The 22684-nt window shown below is 36.5% G+C and overlaps 1 protein-coding gene and 1 pseudogene across 1 annotated transcript; one reads left to right on the forward strand and one right to left on the reverse strand.

Annotated features, from left to right (window-relative positions):
* Window positions 1-487: 487 nt before the first annotated feature.
* On the reverse strand, window positions 488-9976 carry LOC115446154. The gene is given in 8 exon segments (XM_030172718.2): window positions 488-1934; window positions 1937-2233; window positions 2558-2713; window positions 3495-3761; window positions 4103-4552; window positions 7705-8005; window positions 8341-8551; window positions 9604-9976. Coding segments are annotated over 5 exon segments (2481 nt in total). The 5' UTR covers window positions 4530-4552; window positions 7705-8005; window positions 8341-8551; window positions 9604-9976; the 3' UTR covers window positions 488-600.
* Window positions 9977-11598: 1622 nt separating this feature from the next.
* LOC119189001 lies at window positions 11599-22317 on the forward strand (annotated as a pseudogene).
* Window positions 22318-22684: the final 367 nt, after the last annotated feature.

Raw genomic sequence — 22684 nt, forward strand, 5'->3', positions numbered from 1 at the left:
TGGTAACTGGTAAACTATGTCACTTACATAATTTTACATGTTCCTATATAAAACAAGATTAGGTGAATTTTTGCGATGCAGTTAGCCCGCCGAGTAAACCGATTTATCTATATTAACAGGAGATCAGGTTAAGGCTCTTACCCGACCCTACAGCTTTGAACAATTCGTTTCTACTTCTACGAGAGGGCGCGCCAGTTAAAGATAATTTGCAGTCTAAAAAACCATTAGAGCGCCGTATTGATGTGGTAAAACCGCGTTGGAGGCGCTGCACTGCCCAGTTATTTTGTGTTCATAAAAGTTATATCAGTTCCATTGTTTTTGGAATAGAAAATAGTGTAAAAATTACTTATTATTGCTGTGACCAAATACGTACTATAATATCGAAACAGCAGCCAAGATTTATCGTTCATCTCCACATCCTTACATTACCAGACAATTTCTTTCACTACACCACGGGGTAAATAGGATAAAAAATCAAACAATAGTGTAAGTTCGAATTAAAATTCTACAAATTATAAATCGTCATATGATTCAGCTTAACAGTATTATTTTGTATTCACTATAACTAATAAATCGATTTTTACATTACGTAAAGAAATGTCATTTAGTGTCAGATGAGGGCGGGGAGGGGGAACCTTTGCGGTTATCCGTCGGGGAGGGGGTAGTGGGGGAAGGTGTAGTGGGGGAGGGCGTAGTGGGGGACGCCTCTCGGTCCTCGGACTCTTTGCGAGCTTCACCTGAGCTGGGCGAGTCGTCGTCGGAGTCTAGAGACTCATTCGGGTCAGACTCCTGTAAGTCATTCTTATCTTTGTCTATGCCGGATCCATATTGTACTCTCAACTGATGCATGAACCAGCTCTGTGTAATGGTAAGGAAGAATTTACCAAATTCTCGATAATCTTCCCCTTCTCCGGAGAGCCAGCGCAGCGACAACACTACACTGCGCGGCTCGTGACTGAACGTCAACACTAATTGAAACATAATGTTCAAATCAATTTGGTCGATGTTCAATATCTCTTCGGTGATGCGCTCCTGTCTCTGCTGGAAGTTCAAGTTCATGATTGAGTACAGTTTATTCAACTGTTTCCTTTTCCATATTGCTTTTGTCAGCAAGCCAGAATATTTCTCCTTCTCCTTCATGGTGTCTGGATTCACTTTCTCTTCTACTTTACCGAGCTTGATCTTCAACATTTTTTCGAATATTGTGAATATCATATCTCTGGCGACCGTCTTCCAGTCGGGGCTGTCGATCGCCGAGATGATCCGCGGGAACAGATTTACTCTAAACTCGGGTTGCGACTTGTTGCGTATTAGCTTCGGTTTCTGTAGAAGAATTATTTTTAGGAATTCAGCATAGTTATTATTCTTATCTTCTTCGAATGCGGTGGCGGTGAATTTGAAGTATTCCTTGAGGTCGCCCGCCAGCCGCATCGTGATGGCGGACGCGACATTGTGACTCTGCTCGAACGGATCCTGAACGCACATGGGCGTGTTGAGTCGCAAAGGCAACACATTACCCTGCAACACGTTACAGCGGTACCGGTCGAACTCGTTTGGTAACGCATAAAGGTCTTGGAACACCATTTTCTTTATTGGGAAACCCAAGTATGGACAGACAATAAGCTCGTCAAAGTTAAACAGAGAATAATATTTGAAGAATCCTCCCAGCAGTTCCGCTATGTTGGCTCTGTTCTTGGTTGGAGGAAAGAATTCTTTCTTGCACATGAACCCAGTGTTCCAGAAGTCCACTATGTAGTCGTTGGCGGAATCTCTCTGCAACCACACCACGGACGGCAGTATGGCCACGTGCGGCTGTTGAAAGTAGAATATGATCATCATGGTGAGCGCGTAGTTTGTCAGTTTACCGGTACCAGTGAGATCGTGAACTTTCGCCCAATATTTGATGAAGACTGCCATCGGTATAAGTCTCGGTCTGAATGCAGCAGGAACGCTATGAGCTTGCTGTTCTGAGCCCCGAGAGGCGTTTTGAATGTGAGATCACAGTATGTTGCAGTGGGTACATGGTAGAATTTCACTATGGGTGTGTTGGCCCTGGGTATGGAGAGTATCTCGGTGAAGGTGTTGGGATGTTGTTGAAGAAGCCGCTTGGCCTTAGTGACGAAATTCGCGTTGGGATGTCGGAACTGCGGCGGCACGTTCACGTAGCAGTCGGCATCGCTAGACTTGATGCCGAGACCCGTCGTTATTGATCCGAAGGGGAATGCTGTGCAACCTGAAACACAAATCGTTTGTTAAAGTTGACTAGTACCTGCTGCCCGGTCTCCGGTCCTAAACAAGTCGAGAAAATATAATCTTACGATAACGCTTCCGCTCGGAATCGTCTTTTGAAGACGGTAACGATATGCAACGTAACTACAACCCACGCCATAGTCCATAGCTGGGACCAGCTTGTGGATATGGTTTCAAAAAGGCCTACATAATTCGGTTAACTAGCGAGGAGTAATCATCTCTCGTCATTCAACACTATCTGCACCCAACTCCTATCATCAGGTGCCATTTGCCGTGCCTATTTAAAAATAAAATAATAAAATCTCACCAGGCCAGAGTGTCTGCATAACCCGCTCCAAGTCGACGTAGAGCCTGCTGAGAGCCGCTACCTGCTCTTGATTGAAACGCACCGCCCCCAGCGTGTTGTCCAGCTGTTGGTGAAAGTCACCGGACAAGTCCAACTTGACCGGGTCTATTGTTGGAACTGTAAAACAAAATATTCTAAGTATAGCAATGAGTTAGAACTTTGTCTTGAGTGTAAAATGTACAGTGAGTGTTTTCATTATTTTTATTTATGTGTGAGATTTTTTTTATTCTTTCTGCTTGTATGTGTTGCGCTCTTGAGCTGTCTAATATCTGTCGCTTCTTCACTCTAAACTATAATATACTGTGCTCATACCTTCTGCTTAAGTGTACTTTCTGTGTTCTGAGTCTGAAACTATAAATAGCAAACTGTAAAGTGTATTTCTCCGTGTGGTATTTATTTTAATAAGAAGTTTGTGAACTTTTATGTTATAATCTTTTTGGTGTATTGTTCTTTATAAAGAAAAGATGTACATTGACAGAATACATCAAGTTCTCGATGAAATGGTTTTTCCTTGCGTAATTAATAATTAGAATTAAAATATTACATTCTTACACCATGACACAGATGAAATAGCAGTGCCTTATGTTTTCACTGGACCTATGTTATTGGTGACCTTTGCATTACTATATTTCCAATTCCGTTACTGTGTATCATCGGCTGATAAGGTATGTCAAGTCTTCCCATTCCCATCCAGGCCTACTACTATTTATACATATATTACAGCGACCATAGCCAAGAAGTGTTTGTACTATCATTAACATTATGTACAACAATGGAATAACGGTACAATTATCCATAGGATATGTCACTCCTATATATGTTTTCTGTTTTCTATAAGCGTTGCCGATTGTAGAAAAGCATCTTGGTTACGGTTCGGGTAGTAGATATGAAAACGAACCTTTCCGCTTCTGTTTCCTCTTCTTGTAGTAATCATTCTTCATGGCCTGCCTGCCCTCTTCGAGCAGGATCTTCTCGTTGTAGGGTCGCACGGTGACGAAGGATCCGTAGATAGTCTTGGTCTTGTTGAACTCTAGCGCCGCGGCCGCCTCCGCCGCCGTGGGGTATGTCAGGATCGAACATTTCGTGTTTACCAAGTTCACCTTCACGTTGCCGATTTTGGCGAAGATTCGCAGCAGATCTTGCGGCTGTGTGTATACTGGATAGTCTATAGAGAAAATGTAATAATAAAATGTAAATAATTGTAGTATTCATAGTCCTAATTTTAAACATATGCAATATCTTGTAGTTAGTCAATGTGTAGCATGCGTGCCACGAGATGTCAATAATACCCTACATCTCCAAGCAACAAACAGATAATGTTTATTACACTTTTTTGTAGTGCTTTAGTCAGGGTGCATTCAATAAGAAGCCTGCAGTGTGCTTAATCCGGAGGCCGTCGAGAGATAAGTCTTGCACTAATCAAACATGTTATCTTAATAGTACTGACCATAAGATCTAATGTAGTCAGGTTTCTAGGATAAAAACCAAGTAGACAGCTGTACTGACCACTAACGATAACTCTGTTGGAGTCAGGCGTGCCGGGTACGTTTTTCGGGATGCTGGCTTCCGGGCGCGGGAACCGCGGCTTGATGCGGTGCCGCGGCGATTGACCCCCTCCGCCCCCTCCGCCGCCAGTCGACGGGCCTGGGGTGGCTGCGGCCGCGCCGGGGGACCCGGGGGCGCCCGCGCACCGCCCCGAGGATGCCGCAGCGTCTGACCGCCGGCCCGGAGACGCAGGGACCTCTGCCCGCCGGCCTGGAGACGCAGGAACGTCTGCCCGCCTGCCCGGGGACGCAGGGACATCTGCACGCCGGGCCGGAGACGCGGGGGCTATCGCGACAGTGGAGGGTGGAGCGGGGCGGGGGCGGGGGCGGGGGCCGGGCGAGCGCGGGGCGGCCGCACTCGACGAAGCCGCGCCCGAACACGATTCCATTGCTCATGGGTATAGAAGTTCACCTGTATCAACATTATGATGTCTCATTCAATTAAATGACGCAATGAACTACTCGCATTATAATATTAATTATGTATATAACTTAATATAATAACAATACACAACTTTCGCCGCACTCGTCACCTTGAGACATTCATTGTTTCATATTTTATTTGATAAGTTTACTGCTTAATGGTAATCATAATTTTTAATCATGCACAAAGCTGAAATATTTTGTTAATATTGTATTAGCTCAATATTTTTTTTGAATCTACATTTACTAACAAATGTACGTCACTAGTCACCACTGCCCCAATAAAACAGTAATATACATACACACATTCACAAAAAATATAAAAAAAATACATTTAGAGTTAGCACAAGTTGATTTTCAAACACGTAACTGGATAATAAATTGAACTAAATGTAATTTCTATTTTATAGTCACCACTCACCATTAATGACCACAAATTGCTAACATCATATCAAAAAACAAACTCATTCACAAATCACTTGCTAACAAAAAACTGGTTTCACTTTTTCAATATTAATTGTTGTTTTCATATTATACATTAACAAATGAGACAATCTAGCCATTACAAATGTACGTAAAAAAATAGATTAAGGGACTACACCTTCACCTTGTGTAATGCAAATTGCTGTTTGTGGAAAAATTTATAATATTTTGAAAGTTAATACTATTAACTTTGGATGTAGATATATTACTAGTAACTGATAAACTAATGCAATATTGTATGAAGGTTTCCTGTAACACTTTTTCTTATATTTTCCAAGAGTCCTATTTCCTATTTATGACATTCTTTCTGCTGAGTTTCCCGCTTTATAAATATTTATTGATTAGAGATTTCCCCCAAAAAATATAAAATTGCTTTCTAAATTTATAAAACTTAACAATCATTACCTAAAATTTACATGCGATTATTATTTATCGCACCTTATACGCTTAACCTATTGTCTATTTATTTGAACAGCCTTTTATTATCATACTAACTTTTTTTCTTTAATTTATCAGTATCGTTTTCTAACACAATATTATTATCCCCACCGATTCTTATGCAGAAATTTAGTTATTAATATCAATGCTTGTTGTTGTTGCTGCTGGATTTTTTGTCTACTTTTAGTAGAAAGTTTTTAATTTGAATAAAATTTTAACATCACTCTCCTCAACATTGTCAAAATCACTAATAACATGGTGAAGCCATTTTTAAAACAAGCAGAAAGAAACTAATTCAAAATATTTTTCATAAATGTGAACCTTTATTTTACAAATAGATTTATATGCAAGCAAGTTACTAGTTTTAATGCTACAAATAGATAATAGCTGAAAAATTTATTATCTTACAAATAGATTTATACCCAAGCTAAGTAACTAGCTTTAATGCTACAAATAGATAATAGCTGAAAAAATTATTAATAGCATAATAATTTTAGTTCTGATACCTCTCTTTATCTTTCTTTATAACTTTAGAATCAGTTAGTTTCTACTAAGGGTTTCTAATGGAATGTAGTATATATTCAAGATGTTTTCTGATAACACACTTTAGATTAGGTTTATAGTATATTTATGTTAGTATGTTTTATTTTACAAATTGTTGCTTTGTCTGGCTAAGGGCCCGTTCAAGTATTACGTAACGCAATTTGGCTGGAGGGGGATCTTGTAAAACGTTACGATACGTTACAGGGGCGGGAGAGGGTTCGTACAACAATTTACGTAACATTGGTTTTTCTATTTTAATAATTAAATAGGGAATTAAAATCCCCTAAAGTCGGTAACCCTTTTCGTTTATAATTTACGGGGAATCTCTTGATTGTATTGAACGTCATTTTTATTTTGTTCTCGCAAGTTGGCAACCCTTTTATTTAAGTTGTATGGGGAATACCTCGACTGTACTTTGCGTCATTTTTATCTTGTTTTTGTTGTCAATATTGGTTAGTATTTTTACGGTTGATTTTATTTTACATTTTTTTTGTTGATAATGCAGTTTTATGTGAAGTAAACTGTTTGGTTTCAGATACATTTTCGTTTCTAAATGCATTGGTTAGATAAATGTTATTTTATTTAAAGAGTTTATTAGTAAAAAAAAATGCTTAAAAAGGAGAATGCATGAGAGTAATAATGGTGGATGAAGCCAAAAATGTATGCAAAGACAAAGCCAAGTCAGCAAAACTGCGTAATTAAATGTAAGATTAGTAATAAAAGTTTTTTGGCACAAAGGACATGTCCGCTTTTTTGTATGGGCGCTGGTTCTTTATATCGAACAAATTCCACCCAACCTCAAAGTTATTGGAAAATAAAGTGGGGAAGAATATGGAGCTTGGAATCATTAAAAGACAAATTTTAGACCATTACATTTTTTTTTATTCTTGGAATGGCAAAGCTGCAACTGACGGTAAGCACGATGGCGTCCAGGTAAAGTATCGAATTGTAACAGATGGCTATCTCATGCCATTCGACTTCATTATGTCGGCCTACTGATGCTTCGTCACGCTACGGCGGAAGAACTCAGGATTATAGGAAGGAAACTTGTGCCCGGAAAACTATTCCAAAGCTTGGTGGTGCCAACGGCAGTGCGTTTCAATGTAGCAACATTTGTATTTGTATTTCGAAGCGTTTAAGTATTATTTTTAAGTAAAATATAATTACAAAAACTTATAAATGAAGGTCTTTAAAAATTTATGATTTATTTCAATCAGCTTGTATTTACGAGTTCTATCCAAATATATATAAACTAGTTTTTGCCCGCGCCTTCGCCCCCGTGAAAAAGTATTTCTAGGATAAAGTTTTCCGTTACAAATGTCACGCTATGTACTTTCCCGGGATAGAAAGCCTATGTTCTTTCCAGGTTCTCAAATTATCTCCATACCATATTTCATGTAAATCTGTAAAATGTGACCAAATTACAGGAAAACGTTACGACGCGTTAATTGGGGGGAGGGGGGGGGTCGAAAATTGCTTTATTTAATACTTGAACGGCCCCTAAACTAGGCGATAAAAATGTGTGAATACGTAATTATAAACTAGCAGACCATATCCCAGGCTAAACATACATATAAGCTATTTCTTATCACACGAACATCCTGTGTGAGACTTTTATATAGTAAATTCACAGATGGTCTTATGTTTAATAGTTAAGTAAAAAAAAAATCAACATACCAGTGCTGACTTTAACCGCCTTCAAGAAATATTTTGGCGTCAAATATCCTTTTTGGTCACCAGCAGTGAGTATTACTCCATTCTCTGATTCATAAAACTTTAATCCATCAGCCAGGGCTTTAGGGAGATCAATGTAGATGTACACCTGTGCGCTTTCTCTCAAGCCACTGATCACAGCGCTGTCGCCGATAGTGCCTTTAGCCAGGTGTATGTGTTGCCGGCGCATGCGATGCAGGCCACTGACTTTAATCGTTGGCCAACATTTTAAATATGTTCCATGAATTACTGTGCTGTATATGGGCTGGAATTGTATATAAATTAAGTAAAGTTACCATTCAAAATGTGTCAACGGTATATGCCATTAAGTGTTATGCTATTTATATTATATATATTTTTTTTCATATTAAACACAAATTTACATTGAGGATAATGTAAATAAAATATTCCAATGCTTAATGTATGTCTACAAAAATTGTGCTGAGAAAAGCATAATAAGTGTTTGGCCAGTTGTTTTGTATTTAAGTGAATTTTGCTGATTTAAGAGAAACAGAACCTATTGTTTGATTATTAGAGTGATATTTAATACCATCACAAGTCACCATCACAATAAATAAGTGTAGTTTTCATCACTCTTACCTGCAGTATAGGAATTAGTTCGGCATCAGATACTGTTAGAGTATGGCCCTGGTTGGCTTTAATTTCCAATGCATGCGTATTTGAATTGACTCTTAATTTGAACCTCTGTTTATCATTGCTGGCAACCACCCTCTCAATATCCAACTGATTGTACTTCCCTCGGAAATTCTTGTGCTGCAATATTTGATTAACTTCTATGTATCCTTCAGGACTGAAAAAAGATAGTTGTAAGTGTTTAAAAACTGAAAAATAAATACTCTATCATCCATATTCAATTCAGGATATTATAGTAAATGATCATTTGTCTTAATACAAGAACATTATGCAGGTCTAGCTTGTGCTAGTAGCATTGTCTGCATGAAAAGGCTTATCTGGGACAAAAGTCATGCTATGTTTTTGGGATAAAAATAGCCTATGTGCTATTCTAGATAATGAATTTCAATGGCTCCCATGCATTAGGTTGAAAATCAAGAAACATTATTTTATCAGGACTCTTTTTAATGAACATTATTGATTTGATAAATATAAAAAAAACCCTTAATGTCTCTCAATTATTGATAGATTCTTGACAACATAGGTAACAAACTTTTTCTGAAAAAAAAAACATCCTAATAATACTAGATAGTTACCAATGCATAACCAAAACATTCGCGGGAAAAAACAACGCGGCCTTTTTCCGCAAATGCATACTCATACTCGAATACGAGTAGCCTATACTTTAGGTAAGTTGAAATTCAGCACGGGTTTTATACATTTCACTGTATCATAATAAAAATAACATATTTTAGATGTTGTACTACTAGTTATCCGAGAATGTAGTTTTATGCAAAGTTGCTAGCTTTCTTACCACGGTAAACCAATGACTACACAGCATTAGATGATAAACAGTCTGTCAAAATTTATAAACACGAATAAAGCCTTCCAATCGGCGCCAAAATTAGGCGCGTCTTCACAATTACTTGTATTAGTATTTTCATATTACAGAAATTAATATTAATTAAACAAATACCAAAACGGTTTCTATTTACATATACATACATAGGTGTGTCACTTTCATTTGTAATGAATGACTCGTTCGACTTTCGTTCATAACCTATTTTTAAAGTTTAGTGGAGCGATGACAATAATAATTTACATTTCTAAATATTTATGGAGGATAGGATTAAGAAAACTGTAATCTAATACACTTATACCAAATATTTTATTAAAAAATATTTTTCGCTCCAATCATCGCTAGCGAACCACGTAGCATTATTTGCGTACCTTATTCGTAAGCCTTCTTTAACGGCCCCGTGTCGCAGGAGCCAAGACAAAGATTTACTCAAACTAACGTCCTTATTACACCTGAAAAAGCTTATTTTTTTAGAATATTAAACATCGTCGAAACTATCACTTGAGACACTGCGTACGTACATTTACCACAAAAATAAACTCAACTTGTGTTGCTATAAACATAACTTCGATTTGGACACCTCAAAATAGTTTTGTGTTATCGAATACTGATTTTAGGTGGGCAATGGGTGATTTTTGTTAAAATGATACAAAACAAAGAAGATTACGGTCACAAAATGCAAGGGCCGTTATTTCCCCGTCGAAAGCGTAACTTTTTCGTTTTTGTTTTTTAAGGTTTATTCTTTTGTAAACGTACACTAAGGAAATCTAAGGTATACAGCTTTGTTTTATGAATGTGCGTTCGTACGTGCTTCATAAAATTACTTTACAGAAATAGCATGAATGATATAACATTCAAACATTTGCGAAAGGTCGCAACGACAAAATAGACCCATGAGGTTAGTAAACATATTATATTAATTGATTAATTCCATAGTAAGTAAATAATGGAAAATATTAAGGCTATGTCTAGACTATGACACTATATCGTATCCCAGTGCCGCACTAACTGCCGCGCCGGCTTCAATACATGACTGACACATTACAAACAGTTTTAAAATGATTACTTTTGGTGGTTAACTGTATTTTTGTAAACTAAAATAGATAAGAATACCTTAGGGACCCGTTGCTTAATCTATGTATCAGAGGGTCGTATATACTTTCCTCAATGTATTTAGTTTTTACAAAAGTCGAACATAGGGTTTCTAAAAATATTATTATAATAATCTATGAAAATATATTTAAATTGCTTTACGTAGAACTAGGAAAGGCAAGAATAATAGTTGAAAATACTCTCAATGCAAAAGTAAATCGCTCCGGAGCGGCGTCGCGTCGGGTGCATACTGCACTTTAATAGAGTTACAGGTGCTATCTTACCTTGATTGCAGATTAAATTTAATTAAGTAAATTTATTATAAAATAAATAATAAATTAAATTTAACTACAATCACCCATAATTTGAGTATATTACAATTCTTATAGGTATGTTAGTAACTCATACAACGGACGATTCACTGATCCACCAGTTTATGTAGCTCAAACCAGCGTCTTGTAGAATCACTCATGTAGTCATTGCCTACAAGGGCTAAAATATTATTGGTTGCACGGCAGACTTGGCGGATCAGCAATGTCACTCCCTTTTGCATAATCGCACTAAAGAGCATAAAGCTTCATTAAAACAGTTACCGAACAACAAAGAAACTGTTATTGAAAATAGGTGTAATTATTACTGTCGAATTGTGATAGTAAACTAGTAATGAAAAATATGGTATTTAAAACTAGACTTTAGTTGAGTTAGAAAGCTGCTTGGTACTATTATTTATATATGGAGATCTATGTATGGAGATGGACATGTCTCTATTAAATTAGGAATGCTATTCCCTTCAATGTTATTTTGTGAAGTTGCTATTATATTATTATTTTAACTTTTGTATTATTGATTGATTTTACTAATCTAGCTCATGATTCTAATAAAATTACTAGGCCTACATGCTTCTCCATGTAACTTTTATTTTGAACATTTGTGGTTGGAAGGTTCGAAGTTGGAATCAACCCGTTGATAATTTATGAAAATATTATGATGTAATGTATGCTAAATGTATTCCGAAAATAATAGAATAATATTAATTATTATTAATAAAATTATGTATGTACTTATTTTTGGAAAATATGGAAAAGCAAATTGAAGTTTGAACTGATATAAACCATAAACAAGACGAAGAGCGTGAGTTGTTTCAGCCATAAACAATTCGGAGGTATAAGTAATTTGTCTTTAAGTTGAAATATGTTGTTGATATTATAGTCCTTATGTCTGAACAATAGGGTATGAATTCAAATAGTGAAAGAATGCTTTAACAACAGTTTTGTTTTACCCACTGTACAAAAATCAATGATTTTGGCGTATCACAGACAATAAGGCATAGAGCTAGGTCAGCTGACTTAATTTTTATCATTGGTCTTGTGATAAGTTGTGATATTCCGCCATTCTCGGTTCGTCTCATCCATCTTTCTCGTCTCGTGAGTTCATTTTTATATTTTCTAATAAGAATTCGCTGACTATTTATTCTGTATTGTTGGTGTATGTGTTTCATCACCGTGAACGCGTTATAATTTTGGTTTATTTTCGGTAAGATTGTTGCTGATTCTGCCTTCTTCGTTCTAACTTCGTTGCCATGTAATGTCATTAGAATTTGCAGATTTTAGGTAATTTTCTTCTTAAAATTTGCATGGATAGTGCATAAAATGTGTATATGTATTAACTTATATCATTATTAGTAGATATTTCTTGTTTTCTCTTAGTATTCATTCACCTTACGCCCATTTTATCATGTGACCGAAAAAACACTCCTTTTCATAGAATAAATCATGAAAGGACGTTGATTTGAGTTCCCGAGGATTATTCTTGGGTAATATATTATTCTGCAGTAGAGTTCCGTAAGATATCTTCATTTGACTTGTAATTAGAACAATGGACTATACTTACTAACTATAAATAAGGTAGGGTCTTATAAGACGTAATTGGCACCTAACCGGCAGATGAATTTACTTTTTCGTATCTGCGTAATCATGTGACTATAGATATGAAGTTTTTGATATATTTTAATTATGCACTGTGAGCTGCTGATCATGGACCACCTTACCTTCCCTTTAGAAGAATATTTTAATGAATACATTATAAAATTCTAGCCAACATTGTAAATTTTCTTATTATTTTACACAAAATACTCGCTCAAGATTTTCATAAGCAAAAATTATGGAAAGAATATTACTGTCAATAGAGCCTAAGTTAGGAATTCTCCAATAGGAAAACATTTTTAAATATTAAAATAGATATTACCAAAATCTAACCAAAGACAAATCCTATGTGAAAACTAAATTTAAGTTACTATGCCCAAAGTAAAAAATACACAACAATAAGAACATTTATTAATGGATCTTGACATACTGCACATAGGTCAGTTTTGGACTTTAAGACAATTATAAGTATATGTTTGTATCATCTAAAATATTGTCATGAAGGAAAATTGGTTTTGCATGCATGAAATATATTTTTATTCTTTGTTCCTGCTTAAGTGTGCCGCTAACAAGACCTGAAATGGTTTCCATAGTCTCTGGATGCCTTTAACACTAGTGGCATCAATTCCATGTTTGCATTAAAAAAAATATAAGTAAATAAATTTGACAGTGAAGGAAAACATTGTGAGGAAACCTGCACAGCTGAGAAGTTCTCTATAGGAATTTCGAAGGTGTGTGAAATCTACCAATCCGAACTAGGCCAGCGTGGTGGACTAAGGCCTAATCCCTCTCATTAGTAGAGGAGGGTTCAGCAGTGGGCAAGTATATAATACAGGGCTGTTATTATTACTATTAAATAAATTTGGAAGCTGGGTTATGTTATATTTGTTTGTTTCATCAGAATTGAGAGCATCAAACATTTTTATGTGGATATAAATAACTAGAATGTTGTCTATATAAAACAGAGAAACATATTTTCCATAATAAATATAACTTATAGGAGTGTTGAAAACAGCCCGCTCAAAAAAAGTTCATGATGGATTAAAAATGCCCATTGGACAAAAAATTTGTAAAAAAAATACATTATAATGAAACCAAAGATATAATATCTTCTTACCTCCTAGTAGCAATAATGAATTGTTTATAGTGTTTTATTATTTTGTTTTGTTTAAATAAATTGAGAGTATTGACACAAATATAAATGATTGTTAATTATGTTATATTGTCAAAATGTAGGGCCATGGTTTTTGATTACAATAATAAAGTGAAATTATGTTGATTTTTTAATGCTTCTATGAGCCATAAATTTAACACTACACATTGAATTGAAAATTACATATCACATAAAAATATTGCCATCAAAATAATCAGTGGCCTAAAATATAACAAAAATATGTTAAAGACCTCAATATATCATAAAAAATCATAGATATTGTAAATTTCTCCATTCACTGTGACATTGATTGATAATAGTTATCAGCTGATAATGTAGTCAGCTGATCTACAGCCTCTCTGGCTTCAGTCGCGTGTGCGCGCTGCTGGATAAAGTGTAGGTAGGTTATGTAACCAGACAGTGCAAAAATATGGAAGGTTTTGTTTTTGTGTGGAATATTTCAATTTTTTTTTTGTGATTTGTGGGTAATTGTTGTGCTAATCTATGTGTTAATAAAATTATTTTTCATTGTGTAGTGAAAGTATATATTAATTTGATATGCTACATTAAAAAATTCAAATATTTTAAAAACCTGTGTAGTGTCTTGTCCATAATGAATATTTTATAAAATAAATCTTAACTCTAAAAGGTCCCAAAAATACACCAAAATTTTACAACAAATGTTAATAATTTTACTGAACTGTTCTTAATTAAGAGGTTTTTAATTATGCAATGAAATAACAGATAATAAATGAAGTTTGCAAAAACATGGCACAAATTGGTAGAATCAGAAACAATATTACCAACAGTCTGATGGTATTGTTAATTGACACTAATGATCGTACTTGTTCCACAGAACAGGACACACAGATAGTACAAAATGGCGAGCAAAGGCGGTTTGAAGACGATCGCCAATGAGGAGAATGAGGAGAGGTTCGGATACGTGTTTGCGGTGTCCGGTCCTGGTATGTAACAGCTCTTAATTATATTTGAATCTTATGTTGTTAATAAAAGACAATGGGTTGGTTCTTTAATACATATATCATAAGGTCCTTATTCCTATATTGAATAATTAAAATCCAATATTGACCTTTCGTTATACCAATGTGTGGTGTTTGTGGTGCAGTCGTAACAGCGGAGAAGATGTCCGGATCCGCTATGTACGAGCTGGTGCGCGTCGGTTACAACGAGCTGGTGGGAGAAATCATCCGTCTTGAGGGTGACATGGCCACCATCCAGGTAAACACCATGACTTTGCTGTTTATTTTGTGAAACCCACAATTTTTTATTATTACTTATTAAGTGCTATTTGATGAAGTAACTATGTGGTTTCCTTTAGTAACACAATGTCAATACAAACTTGTATAACGTCAAAATATAGGACATTCTAAAGGTTGTGTTCCTTGGGTATGCTGTGCAATGTACATAGATATCATGTATTTTTGCTTTCGGGCAAAACATAGGTATGGGATGAGAATGAAAATATTTTCCCAAATTGAGGGTGTAATTAGGGAGTCTAGAGTATGTTATTTGACATTATAATGACACTAGGTTTACACAATTAACTATTGATGAACAAAGAAGTACAGACTGCATATTCCAATTTGTACATTGAGAAATGTCTATTCTAAATAAAGTCTATCCTAATTGTTTAGTTCCAGTATATTTTTACATAGTTTATTTAAGGTGCATCACAGGCTATAACCATTGCTTTTCTCCAGGTATACGAGGAGACCTCAGGTGTCACAGTCGGTGACCCTGTGCTGCGTACCGGCAAGCCCTTGTCCGTGGAACTCGGCCCCGGTATCCTGGGCTCCATCTTTGACGGTATCCAGCGTCCACTGAAGGACATCAACGAGCTCACACAATCCATCTACATCCCCAAGGGTGTGAACGTGCCCTCGCTCGCCAGGGAGGTTGACTGGGAATTCAACCCCCTCAATGTTAAGGTGATTACTACAACCCAGAAAGATAAAAGTAACTTTGGACGTGTTTTGTAACATTTGAATTGTTTTCGAGAGTAGTTAAATTTATATTTAAATTTGCAATGAATAAGATCTGATTTGTTTTTTTTTACATTATATAATACAGTACTATGACATATGGTATATCAATGTAACATGTAAAAGGAATTCCAAAATGATTATAACAATGTAATAAAATGTATATGGTGGTGTAGGTCGGCTCCCACATCACCGGCGGAGACCTGTACGGTATCGTGCACGAGAACACGCTCGTGAAGCACAAGATGTTGATGCCGCCGCGCGCCAAGGGTACCGTCACCTACATCGCGCCCGCCGGCAACTACAAAGTCACTGTGAGTATATACAAATCATAATTACTTCTGCTAATATAATTAATTTTATTTATTGTTTACAAATAGAATTATAGAGCCTTAAGGATTAGCTGACATCATAGTTATGTAATTGATCCCGAATACGGGTGAACCTTCTAAAGCTAATTTCAAAGATGTGCAATTTTTGTTGGCAAATGATAACAATTGTACTTATATTGTGTATAAATCTTGAGATATAATACGACGTGTACTCCACAGGATGTAGTGTTGGAGACAGAGTTCGACGGCGAGAAGGCGCAGTACACGATGTTGCAGGTGTGGCTCGTGCGTCAAGCCGCGTCCCGTCACCGAGAAGCTCCCCGCCAACCACCCGCTGCTCACTGGACAGAGAGTACTCGACTCCCTCTTCCCGTTAGTATTATCATTATATTCCCGAAAAGATCAAATTAAATCTATAGTTTGATATACGACAATGATTATATCCGGCTCGAAGGACCATTTTGGTTAGATTTTACCCTTATGCCATTTAAATATATAAGGACTAAAAGACGATTTAAACACCACCTCTAATATCTCCATAGATTTTTCAGTCTCAGGGGAGATTGCAAAATTACTTTAAAAAATTTAAAATTATTATAATCATTTTTATAAACTCAATAATACTGAAATATATTTCAACATTTTTTTTGTGGTGTAGCTGTGTCCAGGGCGGTACCACTGCCATCCCCGGAGCCTTCGGTTGCGGCAAGACTGTCATCTCACAGGCGCTGTCCAAGTACTCCAACTCTGACGTCATCATCTACGTGGGTTGCGGAGAGCGTGGTACGTAACATATTGTAATGTAGATTACACTACAATGGGGATTATATTGTTTACATTTGATTTATGATGATTTACCTTATCAATAAAGTGACAACATACTTGTGATGTAAAATATTTTAAAATATTAGATCTTGTAGTCTATTGGTAATAGGTAAATAACAAAATATCGTGATTTTAAAACTCAAATAACCTCAGATCCCCTCGAAAGGGAATATTTTAGAGGAAACTACATTGTAAGTGTAATGATCACGCAGGTAACGAGATGTCTGAGGTACTGCGTGACTTCCCTGAGCTGACGGTGGAGATTGAGGGTGTGACGGAGTCCATCATGAAGCGTACCGCCCTCGTCGCCAACACATCCAACATGCCTGTCGCTGCCCGTGAGGCTTCCATCTACACAGGTGTGTACACACTATTTATAACAGCCAATAGAATTTTTAAATGTTGCCATAATTTAATAGGATTTTTTAATTTAGTAGAAATTATCTTGGTTTTTTTGTGGGTATTGTTAGTATATTTAAAAAATATAAATTGCTTTGAATTCGATCAATATTCCTTCATTTTAACACTTAATATACAAGTAATATTTCTCCACCAGGAATCACCCTTTCCGAGTACTTCCGTGACATGGGTTACAACGTGTCCATGATGGCTGACTCGACCTCCCGTTGGGCCGAGGCTCTTCGTGAGATCTCAGGTCGTCTAGCTGAGATGCCTGCCGATTCCGGTTACCCTGCGTACCTGGGAGCCCGTCTGGCCTCCTTCTACGAGCGTGCCGGTAGAGTCAAGTGTCTCGGAAACCCTGACAGGGAAGGTCAGTATCGTATTTTTTTAACAAATGAGATTTTGTTTCAAACATATATAAAAACATATATAAAATAGTCAGTTTAACCTTGGTGCTTAGGTATATAAAATATTGATATATGTAGTATATTGACATATGTAATATGAAAGTAAAATTTCCTCAAAACTATTTAGTAATAATTCTGCCCCTGTGACATTATAAATCAATCAATAAGAATATTTTAATAATTTTAAAAACACCCTGTATATATTTTGGATGGCGGTATTTACATTCTCGTGTGTGTCATGCGCATGCACCGGCTGCAAAGTTATATCCACAGGTGTTTCGTACACAATATTTTGAATATAAAGTTAGTTGGCAAGCTGTAACGTCCATGTGTCATCGCAGGTTCGGTGTCCATCGTGGGTGCCGTGTCGCCGCCCGGAGGTGACTTCTCGGACCCCGTGACGGCGGCCACGCTGGGTATCGTGCAGGTGTTCTGGGGTCTCGACAAGAAACTCGCGCAGAGGAAGCACTTCCCCTCCATCAACTGGCTTATCTCTTACAGGTTATATTTGTTTTTATGTTTAATGTCATTATATAACATTGTGTGAAGTCTAAAGCTAGAACCGAAACAATTGATTTTGAAATATTCAATTGAATTAAATCTTCCGATTTGTTCGAAATGAGAAATGGTAATAAGTTAGCTAAGAATTAAACTCGACGAGTTTAATTCTTAGCTAACTTATTACCATTGTAATAACGGCAACTTGAGAACGAAACTCGTTTATATCGTATCTTATCTATTCGGGAGTTAAGTGTATGTTTGTATTTAAGGGTATATTTAATTGTATTAAAGTTGTTAACCTTCATTTTTTGTTTGGGACAGCAAGTACATGCGTGCTCTTGGATGACTTCTATGAGAAGAACTACCCCGAATTCGTGCCCCTTAGGACTAGGGTAAGGTATAAATACTATATCCGACACAATATAGTAACGGTTTCGGAACAAAGATTAGAGATTTATTGGACGTTCTTAGGCAATTCATCTAGATAATAAAAGAAAACTACTTACCAACACCCATTTCAGTTTTGATTAATTTGTTTTCTTACCAGGTTATATCAATTACGTAAAATTTCCAGCAGACTTAAAAACGTCACGTGTCTTATGTGATTGTACAGGTCAAGGAGATCCTGCAGGAGGAAGAGGACCTGTCAGAAATCGTGCAGCTGGTCGGTAAAGCCTCGCTCGCCGAGACCGACAAGATCACCCTCGAGGTCGCCAAACTGCTTAAAGACGACTTCCTGCAACAGAACAGGTAAAATGGCGTGCCAATGGAACAGTCAGTATCAGTATCAGTAGTTTTTAATTGTAAAACATGTATTTTTTTGTAGTTTGTTGTTGATATTTAATATTCAGTGTCAGAACAACTTGTGTCTATTGTTTTGCATCGGTTTTTTATATAACTGTATAATAATAAATTGTATGTTTGTGCAGCTACTCGTCATACGATCGATTCTGTCCGTTCTACAAGACCGTGGGTATGCTTAAGAACATCATCTCGTTCTACGACATGTCGCGGCACGCGGTGGAGTCCACGGCCCAGTCCGACAACAAGGTCACGTGGAACGTGATCCGCGACGCCATGGGCAACGTACTCTACCAACTCTCCTCCATGAAGTTCAAGGTATGGACATTATTATTACAGGTATCTCTTAGTATCTATAACGACTAACGCCCGAAATTAATAACCAATCCTAATCCAATGTATGCCATCTAAGATTGATAATTCATTCGTTTTATGGATAAAGCATGCCAATAACCAATCCATAGATTCAGTAAGCTATCTCTAACAATAATCGATCTTTGAGAGGACGGATTACAGATCATAGATTACCCTCTGTTTGAAAATGACAGTTTACGCTTCGCCGAATACTCTTATCTACCCTGTTTTTGATATTTTGATTTGATTGTTGTAAACAATCGCTTTTTGCAATCGAACCAATTCCTCAGTTTACTCAATATGTTTTGAATATCGCTTACACTGATTTTAAGGGATACGAAAATGCAATTGAAATATCCATATTCTCTAGTGACAGTGACGACAGTGATTGGAGGGACTAGCGATACTGATAGCGAAACTGAAAGTCGCGCTTCATCACGGGTAATGAAAAGAGTTAACTACATGCAGACCCTGGATGAGTTTGATTTCACGTTTGATTAGGCTTTCGAAATCTGCTTGCCAATCATTGTTAGTTAAACTGATCTCGTATATTCGTGTTACTTCTATGTACAAGATAAATAATTTTTGACATTATTTACACAAAATACCGGCATCTACCGAACTATTAGATAGCTACTAACAAGGGGCAATTGCATCGTTTTTTCAGGAACTATGGTGTTTCTCCATTCCATCAACTTTTGCTGAGGAATAGGAAATATTTATATTATCTTTTTCAGGACATTTGGTACATGGAAACGTCGCTTCCCTGTGATTGCATTGACATTGCGTTTATCTTTACCTAAAGTTCAAACAATAATAATTGCAACTGCAGTTTTGCACAATATTTGTCGGAATCACAGGCTAGAGGAAATTCCAACCCAAGTGGAATTATCAACTGCTGATATTATTAATTATGAGAACAATATAGAGAATCAAGATGTTGGAGAAAGAACAGCATTAACAAATAACTTCTTTACTTAGTAATATAAAAATACCTTTACAATCACTGCTATTTATTTTATTTGCTTATCTACATTTGTAATTCAAAATAATAATTACAAATTAACATAGTTTTATTAGTTGAAAGTTAAAACATAGAAACAGGCAAAATTTCCATACATTATCTATACTATTATATAAAGCTGAAGAGTATGTTCGTTTGAACGCGCTGGTCTCAGGAACTTCCGGTTCGAATTGAAAATTTTTGTAGTGTTCGATAGCCCATTTATTGAGGATGGCTATTATAGGGTATATGTATATCATCACACTATGACCAATGGGACCAAAACGGCTAAAATTGATTACTTTTGAGAGCTTCCGTTGCGTGCGCTGCATAAACGGTTAAAGTTATGCAAAATTATGTATAACGGAATTGTAATTTGTTCCATAACACTGGATAATGTGTACAGAGTCCAATTATTATATGGCACCGAGTTTACTGCGTACTTCATACTAAAAACTAAATCCTTTAAAGATTTATGAATATATTATGAACAATGGTATTAAACTTCAGTGTCAAAATATGTCAAAACCACATTACTCACGTTCCATTTTGAAACTAATTAAAAAGTTTGTATTTTAAATATGACATGTACTAATTATTAATTATTTCTTTTGAGGGGCTAAAATACATAAAATATTTATTTATTACTCCAAGTCTTATTTTTCGCAATTAGGCAAATATTGAAACGAATAGTTTGTATGGAAAAACAAAAAGTATTTTTTACGAATGGAATATTCTGCATAAAATGGAATGGTCAGGAGGGAACGCATCTGGAAAGGATTGCCAGCGATCTATCGTTGAAGGCAAGCAAGGATAGGCGAGTTAAGATATTGGCATGCCGATAGGAGACCAATCGAAAGATAGTCGGCAATCTAAGATAGGTTTCAGTCTTGGATAGTAGATACATTATTAATTTCGGGCGTAAAAAAAATCGATTAGCGATCGGCTCGTTTTGGTAGGTTGTTCCATTGAGTTACTTTTTTGTGACATCAAGGGAACGTCCAGTAAGCAGGGCGAAGTTTTCCCTGAGACTCGCCGAGCTTCAATGCTCGGTAACATAAAATGCGTGCCACTGCTGATCCTGGTTTACAGTTGTATTGGTGGGTGTGAGGGTGGGAAAGTCTCTGTAAACAGGGCGAAATAATTGTGGCGTTTAGCTAAGAATCTAATGTTACTACAGGTCACACTGTTCAACATCACTTGTAATATAGTTTAGTTTGCTTTGACAAGTACATGCGAAAGAATCTGTTGTTGATATATATATTTTTTTCTCCCAGGACCCAGTGAAAGACGGCGAGGCCAAGATCAAGGCAGATTTCGACCAGCTGTTGGAGGATATGTCCGCCGCCTTCCGTAACCTCGAGGACTAAGCACAGCCGTACTACAGTACAGTACAGTAGGGAGCGCCCACGAGCCGCGCCGCGACATCCCTCCGCAGCCGAGAGGACATCTTTATCGACTTGTTTTCATGTTGTCATTTTATTATAATTTATTGATTAATATGAGGATATATTTTTTCGTATTCTATTCACGTCCGGAGCGTTTTGAGACAGTTTTTTCGAGTCTGGAGTGTTTTGCATTTTATCGATATTATCGAGTGTCGGGCGTCGTTAAGGCGGTGCTGTTAGCGAGGTATGCGTTATGACACACGCATATATACGTAATAACAGCGTTGTTTAAACGGGTCTGTGCGCAGGCGCAGTTCGTGGCGGTCGTGTTGTTATAGTAATTATGTAGTGTTAAATATATTACAACATCGATTCCAGAGGATGGTGTCGCGGGCTAGAACTCCGACAGCGCGAAGCCTACAAAGGGCGTGGCTTGTAAACGGCACAATAAGGCCGACTAACAATTCTCCGTTATTTGAAATAGCAGTTCAAACACAGTCGTCACAGTGGCGGTAGTCCGAATGTTTGACCTGGGTTGGTGTTTATAAAGTTCGCCCAATCTATTGTAAATATATAACAGGTTCGCTGTTCTAGCCCGCGGGCCGTTACGGCGTTTAGTTGTTTTATGAAATCTATTTATGTACTATATCGATCGGTAAACCGTGATTTATAATCAAATATCCTCTTGCATTCCACGTTGTTGTTAGAAATATAGAATTCAAAACGTTTGTTGTTTTCGAGAGCTTTTTACGCTTAATATGGATGTTCATTCAGTATTAATGTAATGCGTACGAGTACGCAGTAACAATAGTCCGCACTAATATGTCTACTCGCTGTTTGAAATTCTGTGACGTTACGTGTTGAGAAATTATTATAAATAATAATAAAATATTGTAAACATATTGTTGTATTATTTAATTTAAAACGAAAATCAGTCAAAGAAAAAATGATTGCAAGCGCAAGAACAACCCGGACAGCTAGATGATTTTCAAAAATATTCTTCCATGAGTTCAACAACTACTAAAATAGGGATTTTGAAAAAGGTTCATAATTGGGCAATAATATGTTTAGGACAGAGGTTACTAGTTGATCAGCTACAAAATTAAAATGCACTAAATAGAAAAATAAATACTTTTTAATCATTTAACTTTATTTTAAACTTTGTGGAGAAAAACCTATCGCTTGATTTTTACTTTTAATCAAGTTTAAGATGATTATTGTATTTTCTACACAAGTAATCGATACAGCCAAATAAAATAAATTGGATTG

This window comes from Manduca sexta, chromosome 11 (genome assembly GCF_014839805.1).
Source record: "Manduca sexta isolate Smith_Timp_Sample1 chromosome 11, JHU_Msex_v1.0, whole genome shotgun sequence".
NCBI lineage: Eukaryota > Metazoa > Arthropoda > Insecta > Lepidoptera > Sphingidae > Manduca > Manduca sexta.